Below are 23,697 nucleotides of genomic sequence, written 5' to 3'. Positions count from 1 at the left end.
TTTCTTTCTTTCTTTCTTTCTTTCTTTTTCTTTCTTTCTTTCTTTCTCTTTCTTTTCTTTTCTTTCTCTTTCTTTCTTTTTCTTTCTTTCCTTCTTTTTCTTTCTTTTTCTTTTTTTCTTTCTTTTTCTTCTTTCTTCCTCCCTCCCTCCCTCCTTTCCTTCCTTCCTTCCTTCCTTCCTTCCTAAATCCCTCTTTTTTTTAACCTCAAAGATCGCAAAGCCATAGAACATTAGAGCAGAAGGAGCTTCCCTTCCTTTCTATTATAATCCCTTTATTTAAAAGAGAGGACGAGAAGATGCAGAGATGTGGGACCACTTGCCTAGGTCACACAGCTGATTAATGGTACAATCTTCAGCTGCATCATCAAAACGTGGAAAATACTCCAAAAAACTCCAAAGCAAATTAGTTTATCTTTTATTCATACAAACAATGCATACACAAGACTGTATATTGTTTGAAGACTGCCATAATATTCTAGTTTACCAACTCTGTAACAAAATGTAACTAAATGTAACATTTAAGAAAATATAAATCTCTGGTTGGGTTATTTCCCCCAACAATACAAAGTTTACATAAAAACATTCAGTATGATCTAGGAGTTGCAAACAAGTTAAGAAAATCATTCAGATCACTCAAGACTAGATTGGCGTTTACATAGAACATTCATACACTACGTGTAATTCATCGTGGCATTTGACTTGTAGAAATTTAGTGGCACAGAGGTCCAACTCAGACAATTAATAGCAACACCTTGAATGAACTTGCTCTGTCTGATGAGCATTTTCATATACAATCAACTATAGATTATACATCTATGTACACAAGGACCTGGATCTGCCTCTTGGCTATATTTCCTGACTTGGGCTAAGGCCAAAAGGACCACAGAAGATCCAGTCTTGGCTTGGAGGAGGAGAATAATTTGTATCTGAGTCATATCTTGGGGTGTTAGTGTCTCAGACTACATTTCAAGGTTCAATACCCCAAAAAAGCATGAGTGATATGCCGTTCAATTTTTCTCCATTAGTACCAATAATCCAGAGTTGACTATATTTCACATTACATAATCTCACAATATTCTGATAGGGGATATAGGGGAAACTACCATTAACCTTGTTTTATGTTTGAGAAAGTGAGAAAAAGAGAGGTTAGATGATTGACTCACGGACCCACAGCAAGTCAGCGGCAGAACGAGAAACTAAAACTCCTACCTGTTCAGTACCCCACTTGCTAGAGGATCTGTTTCCTCTTTTAAAAAACTGGTTAAAAATTAGCCAAGGACAAACCATGTGTACGTTGTAGCAGGGGAAAACCAAAATCGCTTTTAGTTTTTAGGATGTAACCACTTTTCTTGAATTGGATGGAATAGTTAAAAAATATTTAATATTTCACAGCTCCTGCTTTGAAACTGATCACACTATATAAAAGGCTCAGAACAGTCCAAAAGCAGGAAGTAAAACAGATCATAAGCCTACATACATATATAGAAGTAAGAAATTTATTACAAACAGGAACAGTAAAGAACCTTTGGACAGCCTTAAGATTTTATGGAATATTTTAGCACAAATACAGGCATATTCTGTTAGTCCCAGAGTATTTGGTCATCTCTGCGGTCAACACAGGACAGAAGAGGAATGATAGTAAGGCAAATGTTATCAGTAGATCGTACATGGCATATCAGGAAAGCTTTCTTTCTGTTGAAATTCAGTGTAGGAATTTAGGAGATAATTCATACTTTCCTATAAGAGAGTGAAAAGTAACCTTGGAGTACAATAATCGAGTTGAACAGTTTAACTGCATTTAATGCCCTTATGTGAGTATTTGTTACATCTAGCAACATATGCACTTTGAAAGAGATATTAAAAAAGAATGATTTTGAGTTTTAGACATGTTCTTTCATAACTCGGGAAATAGATTTTTAAGAAATGGTTTCGTCCTTTGCATGCAACTTTTGCAAGAATGATTTTCTGCATCTCTGTTGCCCTTTTTAGCTGCCAATTGACTCTTGTCCCATCCAGCTTCATATCTTCCCATCTTTTAAAAGAAACTTTTCCTTTATGTTGGGACTTAGTCCTTGGAGACTTTCATATGGTTGGGATTGTTAAATTCCTTTTGCCCTTTTCACTTTCTTTCTTTTATCCCCAGATACAAATCTGGATGGTAAAAGGTAAAATGAGGTTAAGGCTGTATTTAGATAATATTAACAACCAAATGTTGCCAAACAAGAATTAGTTGGCATCCTGAAGACAAAGTAATGGTTGTTTGAATTGAACTTAAAAGAAAAAAAAAAAACACGACATGATTTTGGTCAAACTGCTGTGTGTATCTGTGTGTATGTGTGTGTGTGTGTGTGTGTGTGTGTGTGTAGACACGGTATCTGAATAAACTGAAGAGGTTCTATTTCTGGTAGATACAGAGTTAGAGTCACTATTTTCTAACTTCTAGATAGAGCAGCAATGTAAAAAGTATTGCTAGAAATGCCCAGGTAAGATTTCCTATTTGAATTAACTCCATTCTTCCAAGGAGTTAGGATTCTATCTGTACGGATGTCCTCATCATGAAAGTGGATCGCACTCTTTCCATACTTTAGTCTGTAATTTAAAGCATTGCTGTGACTAGAAAAAAAAATCACATGGTAATCAAATCTCCCAAGATGAGTTTCTCTGGACTTAGGGTAGTGCTTGGGCAAGCTAAGCCATCTATTGCAGGATCCATTCTCCAAGGCCTTTTGCCCTATCAGACTTGGATTCTGCCTTTGAGAGTACAGGCTCACTCCATATAACGAGGAGCCGTTGGAAGAGGATTTTTATGCTTTAATCTCAAGGAAAAAACTATAGCCCAAACATGCTTCCATCTCTATAGTTTTTTCACATAAACAACGAGCAGTCGCAAGAATTCCATTTTGCCTAAGAAATGCACCACTTCTCCCTCCCCTAGAGAACACAATCTTCAAACCCTGCGTCCTGAACTGTAGTAAACCTGTCTAAAGACGTCATTAGTTGTCAGCGGCAAAACTGTGGCCTCTGCCGTCCAGGGCCGAGCATCCGCGCTCGTAGGGATTGTGTTTTTTGGTGGGCGTGGCTTCTGCCGTTTCCGCCGGATCGGTGACCGTGATGGGGCTGTCCCTGGCAAACACCTCGGTGGATTCTCTCCAGATGCAATCGGCGGTTGCCTTAAAGCAGTAGCTGTTAGATTTGGGCCTGGAGGCTTGCGTGGCGCTGTTGAAAATCTGCCGGCTGTTGGAAGTGGCGATTTTGATTTTCAAGGCGGCGTCGACCCGGTCCACGACGGTGTAAATCCCTATGCTTCCGTCGTCAAAACCGACGATGATGTTCAGGTGCCTCTGCGACAGAGCGAGATACGTCGGGGTCTTGTAGAGGGAGCAAGCCCCGATGTTTTTACCGTCTGCAAGTCTCATGACGATTAAGCTGGACACCGCGCCGTTGTCATCTTCCTCTTCCCCGTTCTGGAAGCAAATGTAGACCAGGTAGCGGCCGTCTCGCGACAGCCTCTGCCTCCAGATGATTCCGGCCGCGTGGACCACGCGGAGCTTCCCGCTGTACAGATCGAGCACGTTGATGTTTTCGTCTCCGCGGGAGAGAATGCCTAGCTTCCCGTTGGGCGAGATCTCGAAGTCCTCCAGGTTTTTGAGGAAGTTGTTGGGAAGCTGCACGCGGCGGCAGATGACTTCGTCCGTCAGGCTCCAGATGTTCACGGTCTCCGTGGACGTGATGAACACGATGATGTCGGGGCAGTCGGGGATCAGCTTGAAGTTGACGATCATGGTCCCGTCCTCGCAGCAGAACTTCTTGGTGATGCTTCCGGTCCACAGGCTGACGGCCAGGACTTTGTTTTTGGTGATCCCCACCACGAAGGTGTTGGCGGAGGTTATGAAAGCGTTCTGTAAGGGAGTGAGGATGTTGCAGACCCTGTGGCCCGTGGCCAGGCGCCACACCCGGGAGGCGTTTTCCTCACAGAGCGAAACCACAAACTGGTCGTTGTGCGTAATCAGCAGCTGCGAGATTCTCTGCCCATTGATCCGGAAGAGGTTTTCGCCGCTGTTGGTGTGCCACACGTACTGGCTGCATTTATCGTCCGACGTCACCATCACGTCCCCAGAGGACGTGAGCACGCAGTGCTCCACGATGCCTTCGTGCTTGAATTCTGCCTCAATGAAGCCGTTGCTAAAGTTCCACTTGTGGACCGATTCCGAGCCGTCCAGGGAATAAATGATCTCTCCCCTGGCGGGTAACACCAGTCTCTGGATGGGTTTGCCAGTCTTGTCTATGTTGGACATGGCCGTGATGATGTCGATGTCCCAGATAGAAAGGACGCCGCTGGTCGAGAGAGACAGCAGCATGTTGTGGTGATTGGACTTGACCAGCTTGACTATGGTTCCGGAGATCTCCTGCAAGCTTGCCATGCACTGGCCCGTGTCCCTCCTCCAGAAGAACACGGCCGAGGTGTTTTCCATAGTAGCGATGATGCAGTCGCCGTTTTTGGACAGCACCGCCGAAACGAAGCGCTCGTTGTGTTTGGCTCTGAACTTCTCCGTCACCTTCCACAGGGTGGTGTCCAGGAGTTCGAGGCCGAGGGCTTTGCAGATGAGAATGGCGCTTTGGTCCTCGGAGAGCTCGATGCTGACCACCTCGCTGTCTTCCCTTCGGCAGTCGAAATCGTCGGTCAGCTGGGGATTGGTGATCTCCTCGGTGTTCCAAACGGAAAGGCTGCCCTCACTGTCCACCATGACCATCTCCTGCGCCGTGTCTAAGATCAGCAGAAACTTGACAAAGCCCCCCGAGAATTCCGACGTGACGGTGGAGAGCTTTTCTCCGCTGCCCAAGTGAAAGATGGTGGTGGTGTTGAGGGACTGGCCGCAGAAGGCGTACACACCGTCCAGGGAGCACTGCACGCATGTGACCTCGTACCAGCAGTGGAACTGGTAGAGGGGCCATCCGTAGAGCAGGTCGATGACGGTGACGTCTTTGCTGGCCTCCAACCAGGCCAGGGCGTGGGTAATGGACAGGGTGAACCCGTTGATGAAATTCGAGCCGCTGCCGTGTTTGACTCCCTTGATTTCCACCTCGGACAGCAGGCAGGAGTTGATGTTGTCGTAAATCAGCAAGGTGTTGTTGGTGGTGGCCACCACGAGGTACTTTTCGTCGGCGGTGAGCTTCATGCCCAGAATGACGGACTGGGCTGTGGTGATCTGCCTGAGGAGCTGCCGACTCTCCACATCCCACGTGCTAATGGAGCCGTTTTCCAGAGCCGTGAGCACGGTGCTCGGGTTACACGTGGGCAGAATCTCGGTGACGTGGAGGTGGCTGGACGACAAGGGCAGCCTTTCGGGGCTGTAAGTCACGTCCATGGAGGAGTGCAAGGGCACGATGGAGCAGTACTTGGGCCCATCCTTGTCGCACTCCAGAAGGAGGTGCCGCAGCTTGGGCAGCGAGCTGACCACCGGGAGCAGCCGCTGCTGGAGCTCGGCCGAGAGGGAGCCGGGGAACGTGACGACCTTGCTCTTGATGCCCCGGAGGGTGCTGGCCAGAAACTTCAGTTCCTTCTCCTGGGAGTAGTTGTAAGCCACCTCGATGTCCGCCAGGGCCTTGTCGAATTGGCCGATCTTCACCATGGTGTACAGCCAGCTGAAGTTCATGATGACTCCGTAGAGCAGGTCGTCTGTTTTCCCGCATCTCGTCAAGTGGTGTAAGAGCTCCGACATCTTGCGGTGATTGACAAAAAAGATGTCGGGCTCCAGCGGATTGCACTGAAACACCCACGGCTGATCTGGGGCCTGCCTGTCGAAAGATGCCTGCTCCAGGAAGTGCTTCTCTTCGTCCAGTAGACTTCTGCTTTCTAGATCCAGGCAGCCGTTCAAATACGGGTCCTCCAGACAGAAAGCTTTCCTCCTGCCCCCGGACCAGACCCCCAGGAAGTAATCAGCCAGGATGGTGTGCATTTCTCGCAAGTCGCCGTCGTTTTGGAGGTAAAGCTTCTGGGCTATCAGCTGGAGGTGCCTGTTGGCCCACACCAAAAGGGTGACGTTTTTCACGTGCCGTTCTATCAGGTACCCGCTCAGGCCCTCCTTCAGCCTCGCGATGTACACGTAAGGCACCCGCAGGGGGTTACTCGGTCGCACGTTCTCATTGAGCTCGTTCATGACGCTGTTGTCCAGCGCTAGAACATCTTCCAGTTCCATCTCGCTCAAGCCCATCTTGGCCATGGTGATGTACCCCAGAGCTCGCGACACTAGTTTCTGCCCGCATTTCTTCTCCAGGGCCCAAAATAGCTGCTCTATGCTGTCGTGGACCGTGACGCAGAGCGAGGATTCATCCACATCTTTGTGGGACCGCCAGGTCCTCACCTCCCTGAAGGTCAAGTTCACAAACATGGGCAGCGTGCACTTGGAGAAGGCTTCGTTGACGTAGATCTGCTGCCCCGACGTCACCTTCCTCTTGACGCGCAGCAGCTGGTGTTTGAGCACCTGACTGCACATCTTTCTGTCCCTGGGCACCAGCTCGATGTAGTTGTCTTCCTCGTGGATAAGGCACCTCAGTTTCTGCAGGATCCCGTGTTTGTTGGGCAGCGTGGAGAGTACTATTCGTACAAAACGGGGGAGGTGAACGGGGAGCCACCAAAGTTTTCTGGCATCATCCATTTCAGAGAGCTGCTCTAGAGCATCGAATATTATGACCAAGGGCCTCTGAAACGAAGACTCGTTCAGAAGGTTTATAAACAAGTCCCGAAGATCGTGGATCTTCTTGGGATAGCTTTGCATCAGACACCGGTAGTTAATTGCCAGTTGTTCACAGATGCTTAGAAGTAGATTCTTAAGATCGGTGCTCATGTCTGTGGTTCCCAGAAATCTTACAATTACCACTGGGTCAGATTCGGGGCCCATTTCTTCATGTAGCCAACCGTAAGCCTAAAACATAGAAGTGTAGTTTAGAAGGATAATTGAACAACTAAAAGGGAAATTTTTAGCATCCTATTATTTTGAGGTTGGACTTCTGGAAACTTAAAACCATCTGGAATGTAACTAAGAACTAGGAAAGCAAAAAAAAAAAAAAAAAAAAAAAAAAAAAAAAGTGCATTAAAATGTGAACTCAAAACCCATGAATGCAGAGCCAGTCATTTTATTCTGTAAGAGGACCTTGAGGCTTCACTCAAAATTTAATGACTTTGAAAGAACACATTATTCTAAATAAGTTAGTTATCTAATTTCTCAGCCCACAGAAGTAGCAAATTTGAAGAGCTCATTTATATGTTTGTGGACAGAGGTTGGAAAAAGGCAGGCCGATGCATAGCATTAAGGAGTGACAACTGATCATTCGACATTGAGGAAAGAAAGAGAAAAACTATAAAAAGCAGAAAGAAATAACAAAGTACAAAACATTTATGAAGACATTCTGTCAAAATTGTGCCCCATGAAAAATCCTGTTTAGAGTTAGCTTTAACAAAATGTACTAAACATTAGAGCACGCACATAAGAAGTGAAGAGAATAGTGATTTTGGAGATAAATAGCCTAGCTTTGAATCCTAGTTCAAAATTCCTTATTACCGTTGGCTTCTTTCTTAGGATTGCTATTAAAAATGAAGGTTCCTAAAAACTGAAGACCTGCTTCCTAGTATAGATTCTACTGTTCATTAGTAGATCTTTTAACATCACTGGGCCCATGCTTCTTCACCTGCCCTTTAATGATTTGGGTTTTGTCTAATCTGATACAGTTGCTATGAGAAAGCACTTTAAATTGTTATAGAAATGTGGATTACTATCACCCCAAACACTGTGAGGTGTTTCAGACATCACAGAATGGAAGGATAATTGAGAAAGTAGATAAGTGGGATGGGATAGTTAGAGAAATGTCATGGAGAGGCATTGTGGTACAGGGAAAAGATAGACTTCAAGTAAGGAGATCTGAGCTCAATTCATTTCACTTTCCAAGAGAAAGCTATTTTCTTATCTATAAAATGGAAATGGGGGAATTTACATTGAGACATGAATTTCATAGAAATTGGAAATGTGGCTCAAGGAGGACCAAAACATTATACATACACATATATTCACACATAAACATATACATATAAATATACAATATATGTTTGTATTTGTATGTATACATATATATTTATATACACATGTGTAGTATAGTATAAAATATGTTAGACCTGTGGTTTCTAAACTCAGGAAATACTTGTTTAATTGTTTTAGTCATGTACAACTCTTAATAATGCCATCTGCAGTTTTCTTGGCAAAGATACTGGTTTGCCATTTCCTTTCTCCAGTTCATTTTACAGATGAGGAAACTGAGGTAACCAGGGCTAAGTGACTTGCTCAGAATTCTGTAATTAGTATGTATCTGAGGCTAGACTTGAATCCAGGTGTTCCTGATTCTAAGCCCAATACTGTGTCACCAACCTACCACTTATTATTTGGATAACCGTGAGCAAATTGCTTAATTTCTGTCTGCCTCATTTTTTTTTCATCTGTAAAATGGGAATAATAATAGCAATTACACTTGTAATTATTATGTATTAAGGATTGCTTGTGGACAAAATGAAGCAAGATTACTGTTGCAAAATTTAAAGCATTATATATGTTGGCTTCTGCTGCTGCTGCTAACTACTACTACTACTGCTACTATTACTACTACTACTGCTACTACTACTACTACTACTACTACTACTACTACTACTACTACTACTACTAGTTTTATTACTAAGACTAGAATTTAAAACCTCAAAAGACTAAGAAAATTTTTGCATAAATTAATATTTCTTGTTCAAATAACTGAAGAATTGTCGAACAAATTAGGGCTTATAAATACAATGGAATATTATATTATTGCAATCTAAGAAAAAATGACTAAGAAATTCAGAGAACTATGGGAAAACTCCTATGAATTAACAGTAAAATAAATCATATTAAGAGAAAAATATGTTATAATTATAATTTATTTGCATTGTAAAAATATAAATAGAGCAAAGTCAACATCAAAAGTTAAATAAACTGAATCCTTTTAATGATCAATTTCAGTCCTAGAGAACAAATGATAAAACGTAATTCCTTCCTTTCTGTAAAGAGGTAAAGGGCTATGTGTATGGAATATTGCAAATAATTTGATGTAAGTTTATTACATTCTGAGGGAGAGTTGGGCAAGTTCATTTAATAGATGACAAAATGAGAAGTGAGGCTCAGGGTGGGTAAGTGACTTGTTTAACTTAGGGACAAAGAATGGATCATGAGGAGAATTAGATTTGATTCCCATTCCAATGTTCTTTTCAATTTGTTGAATCTCTTGGTAATATTAAAAACCTGCATAATATCTAATTACAAGTATGTTAATAGATACACTAGGAGAAAATCACCCTGTAATCTCATTTCATAAATATAATTTAGAACCTTAAAAAAGCACCTCAATATATTTAAATGACTACTTTAAATTCATTTAAAAAACTAATTATATAATTATAGTTTAAGTAGTGTAACTGAAATAATCAAGGAGATGGGAGAACAGAATATAAATATAAAACCAGACTAAAAGGATTACATTCTTCTATCTGGAAAAACAAAAGCTAAGAGAGAATATGCTCCAAAGCTTTTAAAACTGTGAGGGACTCAGCATGGGTAAAGATAGAATAGTTCAATAAAACCTGTTATAATAGGACTAAAGGATACTCCTTAAAGATTGAAGGAGATACATTTGGAATAATGAAATTAAATATTAATATACATAATAAATAGTAAACTTGTGAAACTAATTTCAAGAGGTACTACAGGCTGGTCACATACATAAGTTTAAGAAGAGCTTCAATAAAATTGTTTGAAAATAGATCCATACACCCAGATCTACACCCAGAGAGAGGACTGTGAGAACCGAGTATGGACAATAATAAAAGCATTTTCACTCTATTTGTTGTTGTTTGCTTGTATTTTATTTTCTTTTTCATATTTTCCTTTTTGATTTGACTTTTCTTGTGCAGCAAAATAATTGTATAAATATGTATGCATATATTGGATTTAACACATATTTTTACCATGTTTAACATATATTGAATTACTTGCCATTTAGGGGAGGGAGTGAGGGAGGAAGGGGGAGAAAATTGGAACACAAGGTTTTGAAAGGGTTAATATTGAAAAATTATCCATGCATATGTTTTGAAAATAAAAAGTTTCTATAAAAAATTTTTAAAAAGTATAATAGATCCATAATGGGTTATGGAGGAATTTAACATTAGAGAGGAGATAAGTGTGGTTTAGATAGTTTCCTAACCTTCTCCTAGTCTTTTAAAATGCTTGATTGATGTTCCTCCTTCCTTCCTTCCTTCCTTCCTTCCTTCCTTCCTTCCTTCCTTCCTTCCTTCCTTCCTTCCTTCCTTCCTTCCTTCCTTCCTTCCTTCCTTCCTTCCTTCCTTCCTTCCTTCCTTCCTTCCTTCCTTCCTTCCTTCCTTCCTTCCTTCCTTCCTTCCTCCCTCCCTCCCTCCCTTCCTTCCTTCTCTCCCTCCCTCCCTCCCTCCCTCCCTCCCTCCCTCCTTTCTTTCTTTCTTTCTTTCTTTCTTTCTTTCTTTCTTTCTTTCTTTCTTTCTTTCTTTCTTTCTTTCTTTCTTTCTTTCTTTCTTTCTTTCTTTCTTCTTTCTTTCTTTCTTTCTTTCTTTCTTTCTTTCTTTCTTTCTTTCTTTCTTTCTTTCTTTCTTTCTTTCTTTCTTTCTTCTTCTCTCTCTCTCTCTCTCTCTCTCTCTCTCTCTCTCTCTCTCTCTCTCTCTCTCTCTCTTTCTCTCTCTCTTTTTCACTACCTTCCTTTCTTTCTCCCTCTCTTATTATATACACTAAAATCACACAGCTAGTCCACATCTGTATTGCATCTCTAAGACTCCTTCCTTCCAGTATACCATTATGTTTGTAAGAATGCAGCTTAACAAAATCAAAATATTGATCATTCCTAATAATGAAAGCATTATTCTGCCTTATCCTTTGAAGCAGATTTAGAAGAAAACCGTATGTCCCTTCAAAGACTCTCCCAAAGTTTCTTACTGCCATGAAAGAGACAGAATTGGGAGGGATGGACCATGGACCATCTGGTCCATCACAGGTATCCTTATAGTTTTATGTTAATTTAAGCTATCAATTAGCAATTGTTTTCTAGGATTATGAGAATGGCACTCCTTATATGCATATGTATCTAATCAGCTAATCCCTATATAATGGTCACTTGAGAGAAATCTTTCTGGATCTCCAAACTAAACCATTTGGCTATAAATCTAAAAGAACAAGAGTTGAACTTCATTTGGTAATTCAATTATTTTAGAGGAACAGAACTTAAAAACCATGGAGCCACTTCCCAGGTAAGATAACTCATATTCTTATAGCTTTTGACAATTCTCAAAGTACTTTCTTCACAATTATCTTGTAAGTTAATAGATATTAATATTATTGTGGCCAGGAAAACAAGACTGAGAATAGTGAAATGTTGTCCTAAGTTCACACAGCAATTAAATTTTAAAATGAGGTTAAAACTCAAGATTTTCCATATTCCAAGCCCATTCATAAAATCTCTGTCTCAAATTAATCTGGTTTGGAAGAAAATTGGAACTAAAACAATCTATCTATCTATCTATCTATCTATCTATCTATCTATCTATCTATTTATCTATCTATCTATCTATATCTTGGAGGACGTAGGTCTCTAAACTATAAATAAATTAAACCCAGGTATTTAGATAGGAATATGAAGGATTTTAGGAAGCTAAATTAGGTTAGCTAAATTGGTCAAAATTATATTCTGTAATATAGTCTACATTCATGTGATTTTCTACTCGATATACTGTTTGAATTCTATATTATTTATATCCAAGTATATTTCCCCCCCTAACATTCAGGATAACTGGATTATTTCATGAAAGATTTACAATTGAGAGGTTCAACATATAAGGTAATGACTGTGTTCTCAAGTTCACCATAAAAAAGGAGCTCAAACTCTAGCACAGTAGCAATGAAAATGGTGGCCTATCATCCACTGTTGGAGACATATCATGTTTGTTATTGATTGACTTTATACCTCCCGTCTGCTTCAAACACTTATACTTTGGGCCATTTTCATTTCATCTGTAGGCATAGCCATGTCTCAGATTCTAAAAGCAGTTCTAGAGTTAGACAGTGGGCTATAAAGAGTCCACAACCAGATTCTTTGTGGCTTAGCTTCATCAACTTTCTCTTGATCTTATAAACCAAACTACAACTTTGTATTGCATTTCTTGTAGCAGGGTCTTTGTTTTTTTCTCCTTTGATTGAATACCTAGTAATCTAGTTTATGTTTCTGGACTGTGATCCTGCCTTACAAAGTCCTACTCCTCTCAGGGATTAAAGTCCTTCCTTTGAACTATAATTCCTGTGCCATGGTCCCAGCTATTTGCAGGGAGGAAAGTAGGTGGCAGAGAGCATAGAATCCTAGATTTGAAGTCATGAAGACCTGGGTTCAAAGACTGCTTTAGTGACCTACTAGCTATGTGACCTTAGGCACCTCTGTCAGCCTCAGTTTCCTTAATTGAGGGGGATATTAATAGCACCTATCTCTCTGTATATATATATATATATATATATATATATATATATATGTATATATAGATCAGTATCTATAAAGCATATAGCATAGTGCCTGGCACCTAGTAGGCACTTAATAAATGCTTCTTCCCTTCTTCCTTGATCTCATTTTCCAGATTGCTATAACTTTATGTTCCATCAGCCTTCCTGATCCTTCTCTTATTTCATGCTGCTTGGATATCCTTTGATTCACTGCCCTGTCTCTGAAGTCCTGTCTGATCTCTGGATCTTAGCCATCCTCTGCCTTACCCATTCTGTTGAGGAGCAAGCCCTGGTTATGATATCAAACAAAAAAAATAAATGCCAGAGCAATAAACAGATAAACAAAGTTGAAATAAATTAAATTTACTTTTTAAATATACAAAATGCAACTTTTACAAAAACACTTAAAATGAATCAACATTTACCTTCTTGGCTACTTCAGCTAACAGAAGAGTTTTTCCAGTGCAAGGTCCTCCATAGGTGATGAGAGGGTTAATGTGCCCTGCTTTGCTGGGAAGAAGGTATTTATGCACTATATTTAGAGATTCACATTTGTACTCGTAGAAGGAGGCATATGTTTTACATAGTGATGAGTGCTGAAGAATTTCATCATACAGTGTATCAGTTTCTGTGTCAAAATTCTGCTGTACGGTTGCCTGAATGATGTCAATCATATCCTCATAAAACTGTTTACCAAGTCCTTCTATGTAATGGTTCTCTACTTCTTGGGAATAACCTAGTTTCATGTCACAATGTGTAATGGAAGTGTAGACTCTCAGATTAGATGATGCAACAATGGTAGGAATAAATTCATCCCTGAGTTTTATCAGTTTCTCGTGGGCTTCTGGGTCTCGGATAATCCTTGGTTCTGTCCCAGTTATGTCCATGTATTTACCCATTGCTGGAATTTTCACAAAACGCTCAATGTTTGCAATTTTTCTAATGTAGCAAACACATTTCTTTAGGAATGCTGGTGTTTGTTTTCCCAAAGCAAAGTCAAACTCATCTTCAATGGCTGAAAAAACAAACAAAAGAAATCTAGTGCTAACTTCTCCATTCAATAGCAGAAACAACTTCAAATCTCTAACTCTATTGCTTTGCTCCTGTTGGGGAGTTCTAAGCAGCATAGCTCTCTGCATGGGTGACAAGATATCATCAATGGCATTGGATAGAGGTGGGAAGATGCTTCACTCCAGAACTGATTCCTAAGTAACCAGAAGTATCTATAAAACTGCTGAAAATTTACTATCTGATCACCTAACCAGTGGAGTATGATTGATCTCACTCTGTGTCTAAACATATTACAAATCAGAAAAAAAAAAATGGTGGTCAATGACTTAGTAGTCCAGATGTGTAGGTTATTCACTCATTTTCAACTTTGACTGAGACTCATATTTCTTCTTGTGATTATAGTATCACTGGATATTTTAGCCAGGATTTCCCACTGGTCATAACTTTATATTTCTGGTCCAAATATCCTCATTTATAAAACAAAGGGGTTGGGTCAGAGGAGCTGTTCTCAAAGTGTGGTCCTGAAAATCTTTGGCGGTCTTTGAAGTCACCATTTTGATAATAACACTAATACAATATTTACTTATTAAAATGCTTCTGTTTTCAATTATATATCTGTATGAGGTCATATTTTCTCCCTCTGCTTTGACAAAAATAACATATCATAAGAGATTGAATGCAGAAGCAGCTTTGAGAATCCAACTGTCTTCTATTAAGCCATGATAGTTGCAAAAATATGTAAAACAATGCCTTTCTTCTCATTAATTTTTAAAAGGGGGTTATTTTTTCATTAGCATGTTATTTGTGTTAGCATTTAACAGATTTATTATAGTTATTTTAAAGTGAATTTAAAATGTTTGAAAACTCTATCAGTCCTAATTTATAATATGGGAAATATTATTACATATAACCCATATATACAAAAACACTTTGGGCTTTTTCATCTTTTGTCAAGGAAAAAAGTGGTAATAGCGATTTCAAAAGGTAAAGATCAATTGTAAAATCCTCCAGATTGTCTTAGAAAACTAAACTGTCAAACATTTCTTTTTGCTCTAGTTTTGGCTAATATGCCTCCTATTGGATTGGCTAGTGACCTGAAACATCATGGACAGATTTAGCGATACAAATGCTTTAAATAGAATCGATGACCATGGAAATAAAATGTTTCAGTCTTATTTACTTAATATTAAGCCCTTTAAAGATATGCAATTTATTCTGAGTCCTGGGGGAAAATTATTAAATTAATAAAAAATGAGACGTGAGGTTCATCTCTAGATCTTTTTCCCTCTGATTTTGAAGAATTATTATTAATGGGAAGATTATCTCTCCCTCCCATTTTTGACCAAAAGTCTTTGAGCCTGTAGTGCTCAATAGTTAGGGTCAGCCTTACCACATTCAGACTTCAGATGAGATTCATGACCAAAAGACTAATTCCTTGGAGACTTGATCCAGTGGTTTCACCTACTAGGTTTTCCTCAACACAAACATTGCCTACTTGGTTAGGAATTGGAAGGGATGGAGGAGAATGGAGAAAGGAGGAAACAAAGATTTTAGAATGCTTGAAAATTTCCCAAACAGGTTTTGAGGCTATGATCAAGGGTGTATAAAAAAGACAGACAAGTGAGGTCTGAAACTTTATAGGAATGCAAATATAATTGATAATATGGCACATAAAGCCAGAGCTATTCCTCTTAGGACATCATAAAAATTATATGATTTGCTTAAGATCACACAGATGATGAAGGTCAGAGCCAGGACTCTATTTCCTATGAAATAATAATTTTCACAGAGATATAAAGTTATGTGGGATTATTCTGTGGGGATAAATCCATAGAAATACTATTTCTCTGTATGAAAATATTACAAAGTTTGAATAGGTTAAAATGAGATAAAATTTTTAAAAAGGTCAGCATTTTCATATCCAGTAGGACAAGCATCATAGACTATGACAGAAAGTGTCTCAGTGGTAATTTGGGTCAATCCCCATTTTAAATATGAATCTCCTTTACAATATCCCCTGATAGGCCATAATTTGGTTTCTCCTTGGAGATCTTTAGGAACAGGAAACTCAAGTGAAGTATTTCAAAACTGATTCTCAAAAGTTTTATGATTAAAGTGAATTATATCATTAAATAATCAATTGAAATGATATCTTCCTCCAAATCTGGTTTTTAAGCAATATCCTAGAAAATTGGTGTGGTTTTGATTCAGTAATAGAAAGAACCAGGAGCATCCCCTGAAAATAGGCTAAGTGCCCCCACAAAATTCTAAAGAGAATAACCTGAGAGTGAAACAATCAATTTTAGTCTCTTATGATCTTTATCTTTATTTTAACAAGTTCTGGTATCTCAAGAGACATCAACAATGTGAAATTGAATTATCATTTCTGATAGATACAAGGAAGATGATTCACAATTAACCTTCATATTTTTGAAATTTCTGTTACCACTTTATTGCTTGACAAAATTTGAAGTAGCCCTAGCCACAGAATCATATTCCAGAATATCAATTTTCAATAAGGAGGGAATAAGAATTGGACAAGAGACGCCCTATCTGCCATTTTCTTTCAAATCTCTACATGTCCTATTTCTTCACCTGATTTTTTCTTTTCTTTCTGGGTATCTTCTCCTACCCTCACTGAAATCTAGGACATTTCCTTAGAGATTACTAGCCCTCTGTATTACTTCTAATAATGAAGTCTCCTTTTTCATTGCTAATTGTGAGCAATATTGGCTGAATGTGGTTTATCATATTCATCTTTCTTTTGAAGTTACATTTTTCATCAAGAAATCTTGTAAGTTAAAAAGGATTTGACCTGAAGGCAAGGGTTGAATAATATCCTCTTCTAGATTGAGGTACTTAAAATAATATCTTTTGATACGAATTGCATTTATTTATTCATAAGAAATTTGGTGTATGGCCTCCTTTTGGCCTTTGCTGGCAGTATAAAAGTTACCTGAAAAGAGATATCTTTTGGCTTGGCTGTGTTTCATTTTCCCCTTTTCATGTAGCAATTTCACAGCTGTCTTAAAAATCGTCTTTATCTCCTCTGATATCTCTTGCCATTTTTTTTCACTTTCAGCATTGGCAGAAGACTGCATCTATCAAAAACATTCAAAGAAAAAGACACTTATTTCAGATCCTTAACAAAAGACAGCACTGATGTTGAGGTGTGTGATACAGTACCATACAGTGGAGAGAACCCCGTGTTTGTAGTCTTAAGAGCCTATATCAATCACTGACTCCCTTTTTGAGTCTTGCCCAATTCAAATAATGTGTCTGGGATTCACTTCCCTCATTTGTAAACAAGGAGATTGGATTGGGCGGAGTTTTGGATTTCTTCCAATTCTAACTTCATGATTACTAATGATCTCCCTTTTCCTAAGAACAAACAAGACCTAATGCAATAATAATGTACCTTTGTGACAATCTAGTTGAGTGAAAAAGGAAATGAAGGGGAAAGGAAGCACCAAATATTAATAGCCAAGCCATGGTGACATCTCCAGTGAAAATATTGAATGATGTCACTAATGTAGAAAGAAATTTAAGAGATGAGAGGGTAATTTTCTCAAGCAATTTAATGAGGTTAGTTTTACTTCCTGAAGTAAGGATGTAGACATATTAAACTCTTTTGGACAGCCATTATTGGGTTATGTAGTGAGGGTAGAAGAAGAAGGTGAAGTTATTCTATTCTATGCACAAATAGAATAATTTTGTGTAAAGTCTCCCAGATAATACTTTCTGGAAAAACTGCCCCTTCCTAGTTTAGCTGATATGGCTAAGGATAAAATAAATAGGTGAATGGCAAAATATAAACATAAAAATTTCTAACATACACACACACATATATACATATACATAATACACACAGACACAAGTGATTTTTTTTCCCTGTTCTATATGGTAGATGAGAGGCTTTTTAGTTCCCCTAGAGAAATTTCAAATATGAGTAATGTCAATCCTCTTTCCCTTTCTTTTGGGTAGAGTGAGGAGGTGGGCAATGTGGGTTAGACAACTGATGGAAGGCAGAGTTGGGAAGCTTTCATGACTGGTGATTCTTCCACAGTATACTTTGATGCCTTTATTATTACTAATATGATTTTTTCCAATGAGAGTTCTAGCTCATAGAAAAGATTGCTTATTTTCTTTTAACTATGATTTTGAATTATATTATGAAAACAAATTGGAAAATGACAGAGTGTTGAACTTGTAGGCAGGAGACTTGGGTTTAAGGCTTGTGAGATTTTGGGCAAGTCCCATATATTTACTGACCCTCAGTTATCTTCAAGATGAAATAATAATACTCTTATAAATGTTTTTGTTTTATTTTATTTTACTTTTTGAGAGGGAATTGGGATTGTGACTTGCCCCGAATCACACAGCTAGTAAGTGTTCAGTGTCTCAGGCTGGATTTGAACTGAGGTCCTCCTGACTCCAAGGCCGGTGCACTATCCACTGTGCCATCTAAGCTGCCCCGACACTATTATAAATGTGAATGATCATTTTTATAGAGAGCATTTGAGAAGGCTCATTATACATGAGCACACTACATATAGGTTTTAAATAAAAATATATGGTATATTAGATAGAGTTCTAGACTTAGAGAGTTGGGAGGAATCTGGATTCAAATCCCTACATTTACATACTTCTATAGTATGGGGAAATCACTTGATATTTCTACCTCACTTTCCTAAAATGGAAAATGGAGTTAATAATAGCATCTATCTCAAAGGGCTGTTTATGATGGTCAAATGAGATGCTTTGTGAACTCCAAAAAATAAAATCAATGTGTTTCTGGTAGAAATTTGTCACTCAATCAATAAGCATTTAGAAAACACCTGCCGTGTGCCAGTCGGACTAAGCCCTGGGGATAGATATCAAAATAATAAACAAATATATGTTATGCATTGGAAACAACACTGACTTGAAGTCAGGTGATCCCTGTTCAATTCTTGCCTCTGATACTTACTACCTGTGTGACTCTGGCCAAATCCTTTAGGCTCTGAGACCTCAGTCTCCTCATCTATAAAATGTGGTGAGAAGGTTTGATTAAATGTCATCCTTTCTACTCTAAATCCACGAGCCTAAGATGTGATAGTTCTGAGGTCCAAGAGAAGTTCTATTTATACACTGTAGCATAGAGAGGAATGCCATCCTGCTGTGTTGTCAGTGAATTCAGAAAGACTTTCCCTGAATTAAGGCTTAAGAACATGGCAGACTCTGCTGAGACACAACTTACTGAGTTCTTATTGCTCTTCAGCATTTCGTGTTTGGGTCTGAGGTAATATGCTGCTGGGACGGAGTTCTCATCTCGGCAATACCATTCGTCAAGCACCTTGGTTTCCAGTTTTGCTTCTATGGCAGCGTCCAAAATCATCTCAAATTCGGATGCTTCAACTTCCCCAGGAATTCGGATGTTTCCATACTTTTCACCTAACAGTCCCTGTGTATGAACAAGAAAATGAAGTTTAGCATTCTGTAGGACATTTCATACAATACCAGCCGGGCTTTAATTAATGAGACTATTCAGGATTTCTGCCGAGAAAACCCCAAGTGGGGTCATGAAGAATCAGACTTGACCGAACAACAATCGTTCTTAAGTTCTATACTATGCTGCTTAGTTTGTGGAGAAAACATATAGATGATTGAGCAAATTCTAAAATTTTCATCTGAGTCATTTAGTGTTGCTCAGAATGACAGATCTTAGGATGACTTATTAATCCTACACCTTGAATTGATGAATAGTATCCATTTAATATTTATCTACTTCACCATATGATAATATTTGGATGTGAATTCTGTGTAATACAAATCTTTACATAATTATAATTAAAATTTTTGTTCCTATTTTAGAACTATATCCATTTTATCTTAAGTATGTGTTAAGTTCATGTCTGAGTTTCATTGCTATTATGTTTTCTTAGCTATGAAAGACTCGTTTTTCCTTTTTTGAAATTTTGCTATCTCCGTAGATCCCACAGTGCAGCTTTGTTAATGTATGTGTCACCAACTTGGAATTTTGGGTAATTTAGAGAAGGTAAATGTAACGTGCCCTCCTGGCAGTTACAATTACTAGTCTGCCCTAGGCCCAACAGAGTACCTTTGACCACTGACCTTTGCAGTGTCAACTCTACCCAGCTCGCCTCCTCTGAGGCCTTCAAAGGTCTCTGGCCATGATCTCTTGAATCTATAGCTTAATAACCAGTAGCACACTCAAGAACAGCCATGTGTAATCTTAAAAGCCTTTATTGTACCTACTCACATAATGCCCTGACTTAATGCCCTGACTTGTGGTTCCCAAGTGAACACCTGGTCAGAAGACCCATGTGTTCACTACCAAAATCCTTACCTCTTTCAGTTATCCATCTCGGCTTGGCCACCCAGGCTAGGGAGCCAGGTTAAAGAGAGCGACTGCTGCCTGCAGTGGGCTTATAAAGGGCCTGTGACGTCACACAGCCAATCAGTGAGAGAGTCATCCATTACGAAGCTATCTCAATGTGGCCAAGATCCCACCTGCAAGGCAGTCCTAATATCCACAGAAATTACTTCCTGGGGGACTCAAATCTCCCGATGCACTGTGGCGCCGCCCATTTAAAGGGCTCTTACAATTCCCTTCTCTTGTTTTGCGGGAACCGCACATCTCATCAAGCTAAACTTTTAGCACCAGCTATAGTTCACTTGATCCAGGAGATGACAGAGTGTTATGCCCAAGGAGGTACAAAGCAACAGATCAGCAAACAGAAGTATGACAATGAGAATTAGGCTTAACAGTGGCCCAAGTGTTCAACCCATTCATCAAAGTCATACTCGAGATAATAAGGCAAAGAGGTTGGATGCCAATGAGGTAGGATGTCAACACTGAGGTGGGAAGTCAACAAGGTAAAACATCACAATTCTAGTTAACAATTAAATATCAGTGAGGTAGGTTGTCACAATTCTAGTTACATTTATCACAATTCTAGACCAATTCTAGTTTCTCACAATTCTCTACTGCACTTTTCACAATCCTAGAGCAATTCTAGTTTCACAGGTGCACATAAGCAAAGTCATGTCCAGAAACGTTGTCTCAATAACAACGGCAGGTGGGTGCTTTGGTTTTTTCACCCACTAATTTAAAAGCATAGTCCTTCAATAGAAAGCACAGGGCAAAGCCTCTCCCCAGGCCATCATATGGCAAGTAGCCACGGGAGGAGCAAGCAGGCCCATTGTCTATTCACAGTCTTTATATTGCATATCACCCAAGACAGTCCATTTTAGCTGCAACACTAAAACTGTGTCTGCTGTCTCTGGTGTCATGGTCAGGAGGACATTGCTGTCATCAGCGTCTGAAGGGTTGCGGACATCTGGCTGGTCTCTCTGGGCTGTTGTCTGGTCCTTCTCTTTGTGATGCTTTTCCAAGCTCAGATTCCTTCCTGTTCTATGTATATGATCCTACGTCTGCAGTTCATGGTTAGAATCAGTCTATTCTAGGTGGCTCATGCCAGGAAGCACCTAATATAGATAATATTTCCTATATCATGAAGCATTTTTTGACCAATAATGCTCCCAATACAAAAGAAAGAGCTGTTGCCAGATGTTGATGAAAGAATGAAGTATATATCATACATTTTATCCCTAACTGCCCCACCAACTTTTATCCAGCTACTTTTTTACCATATTTCATTTAATCATGGACCAGAGAATCAACAATAATTTAAAAATATTTATCTTAATTTGGCAACTGGCCCTCAACATTTTTATTACTTGATCAACATAATGTATTTGACAATAAGATATGTTTCTTATGCTACAGTTTGTCATTTAAGGAAGGAAGATAAAAATATACTAATATAACTTAAGCAAAGACAATTGTTGAGTTGCTGCCATGGGCCAAATAAAGCCCCCCCCCCCAAAAAAAAGACTACATCTTTCTAGAGACCTAGACTTAGATGGTCTCAATGAAACACAGAGAGAATAAAACCAGTTCTGTTTCAACATTTAATTCAGTGGCTCTTTATCAAGGATCTAATATATGAAAGGGACTGTGTCAATAGCTGGGGATATAAAGACAAAAGTGAAAGAAGATGACTTAGAAAAGAAATACTTTTTGGGAAACCATTTGATTTGAGACATAAGCTTTTAAGAAAAGAAAATTTTCACTTTTGATACTTATTTGGGTATTGCATAGGCAAGTAACTACTATTGTGACTACAAGGTCCACTCTATAGAAATTTAGATTTATTCCCTTCTACCATTGATTTAAAATTTTAAAACCCTATAATTCAATGCTAAAAACAATTATTCTTTATAGACTAAATAGCACTTGATGCATTCTTTTTGTACTGGAAATTTCTTTAATTTTAAATGTATTCAAACAAATGTTTGAATATATTTAAGAATTTTTTTAAAATTAAGGATGGAAAGTGAAATTTAAAAAAATGAATGAGATCACTGAAACAAAAATAATTAAGAAATTAACATGACAACTTTTATGAACTTTTGGGTTTTTCTTGATAATTGGACCCTGCATGAATCTGAATTTTAATGGACTCTCCACTTTCTATTCCCTCGCATTATAAATTGATAGATATACATATATTGATCTGGGGGAAATTACTTTTAAAGGTCAAGAACATTATTTTTAATTGATTTCATAGACAAAAGTCTAATTTTCCTCCCTCTTTCATGCTTCAAGTGCTGCCAGTTCTCTTTGCACTTGAATTAGAGAATTAACATGGTTGATTGATTAGTTCCAGGGACAGCAACTAAATTTCAAAAATTGAAGTAAACTGCCCCATGGAATTAGGGAATGCCTGAAGATCTTTGTGAGCCGAGTTTTTAGTTCCATAAAATTACCCTGATTCTGTTTCTGGATGTTAGGAAGGTCATGTATGGGCAAGATTATCCATATTAAATCCATATTAAATAAATCAGTGAGGGGGAGACTGATTTGTTCCCACTGATATATAAGCTAAGGGCTGGTTCAAGAATTTATGGTTTCTGAGAAAAGTCCCATTTAGGGGATTTATATTATTCTGATGTTTCTGCAGATATAATTATAACAGCCTCCCACTTTTGACATGTTATTTTCTTTGATTTTTTGAAAGGTCAAGAAATAATTTCATGATTTAATTCTTTTACACACACACACACACACACACACAAACACATATATACTCCACAATCTTTTTCCATTTGAAATGGGTGAGTCTGAGAGATACTGTTCTCCAGTTTCCTTTGCCAGAAGTATTAGGAAGAGTTTATCCTCTTTGGGTAATAGGTATTGGGAGGTTTTTTCTTCATACTTGCATTAGTGCTTTAGAGCTAGCATCCTCCTTTTTTGTCTTGTCTGCTAGTTCAGATGATTTTAGAACTTCCCAGCTGAGTTTGGATTGGGATTCAAGCCAATTGAGCTATAGTTCCTTCCAAAATTAGTCTAAATTGAACCTGGTAGTTTGTGTAAGTTCACAGCTGAGTGAAAAGTAGTCTACAGTTTTATCACTTGGTTGGAAATATTCCTATTTGTGAACAGAAATAGCTGTCATCTTTCATAGCAGAGTGGAAAGAACAATGGACTAAAGCTTTGGGTTTTGATTTTCATGTATGATTTTGGGCAGCTTATTTCACCTCTTTGTGTCTCAATCTTTGTATTTATAAAATAGCAAAATTAATACTTGCACTACTACCCTATTAAGAAATTGTTGTGAGGAAGAAGCTTTGTAAATCCTAAAGATCTATGGGATTGCTAATTATTATGATTATCCACATTTCTGAGTTAATGATCTATAAAATATATGCAAATATGCAAATGCACATTTTTGTTTTGATCCATGTATTCTGTGATCTAGTCATGCTAGTCAAATTCAAAATCCATCTTTCAAATCTGCTTTTTTACTGTTCTCCATTTCCAGAAGCTCTAGCTCCTTACTACTACTTCTAGCTTCCTTCAAGATGGAGCTCACATCTTGTCTACTGGCCTTTCTTGTTGTTCTTTCCACTCTCTTTCACCCTACTCCACCCTTCCCCCTGCCCCACTCTGTGCTTTTAGTGCTCGCCTTTTGAAGTTACCTTCTATTTATGCTACAAATATCTTGTATGTACAATTATTTCTATCTTGCCAATATGAGCT

At 38.6% G+C, this 23,697-nt stretch overlaps 1 protein-coding gene across 1 annotated transcript in view; it reads right to left on the bottom strand.

The window, feature by feature from the left end:
• Positions 1 to 390: 390 nt before the first annotated feature.
• NWD2 (NACHT and WD repeat domain containing 2) overlaps positions 391 to 23,697 on the bottom strand; it is a 166,444-nt gene continuing 143,137 nt past the window's right edge. The window contains 4 exon segments of the mRNA XM_074272508.1: positions 391 to 6,923; positions 13,004 to 13,593; positions 16,546 to 16,690; positions 18,829 to 19,032. Coding sequence (XP_074128609.1) covers positions 2,994 to 6,923; positions 13,004 to 13,593; positions 16,546 to 16,690; positions 18,829 to 19,032 — 4,869 coding nt within the window. The 3' untranslated portion in view covers positions 391 to 2,993.

Source organism: Sminthopsis crassicaudata, chromosome 6 (assembly GCF_048593235.1).
Source record: "Sminthopsis crassicaudata isolate SCR6 chromosome 6, ASM4859323v1, whole genome shotgun sequence".
NCBI lineage: Eukaryota > Metazoa > Chordata > Mammalia > Dasyuromorphia > Dasyuridae > Sminthopsis > Sminthopsis crassicaudata.
The sequence above is the reverse complement of the archived record's forward strand: the minus strand, read 5'-3'. Positions and strand labels throughout refer to the sequence as shown.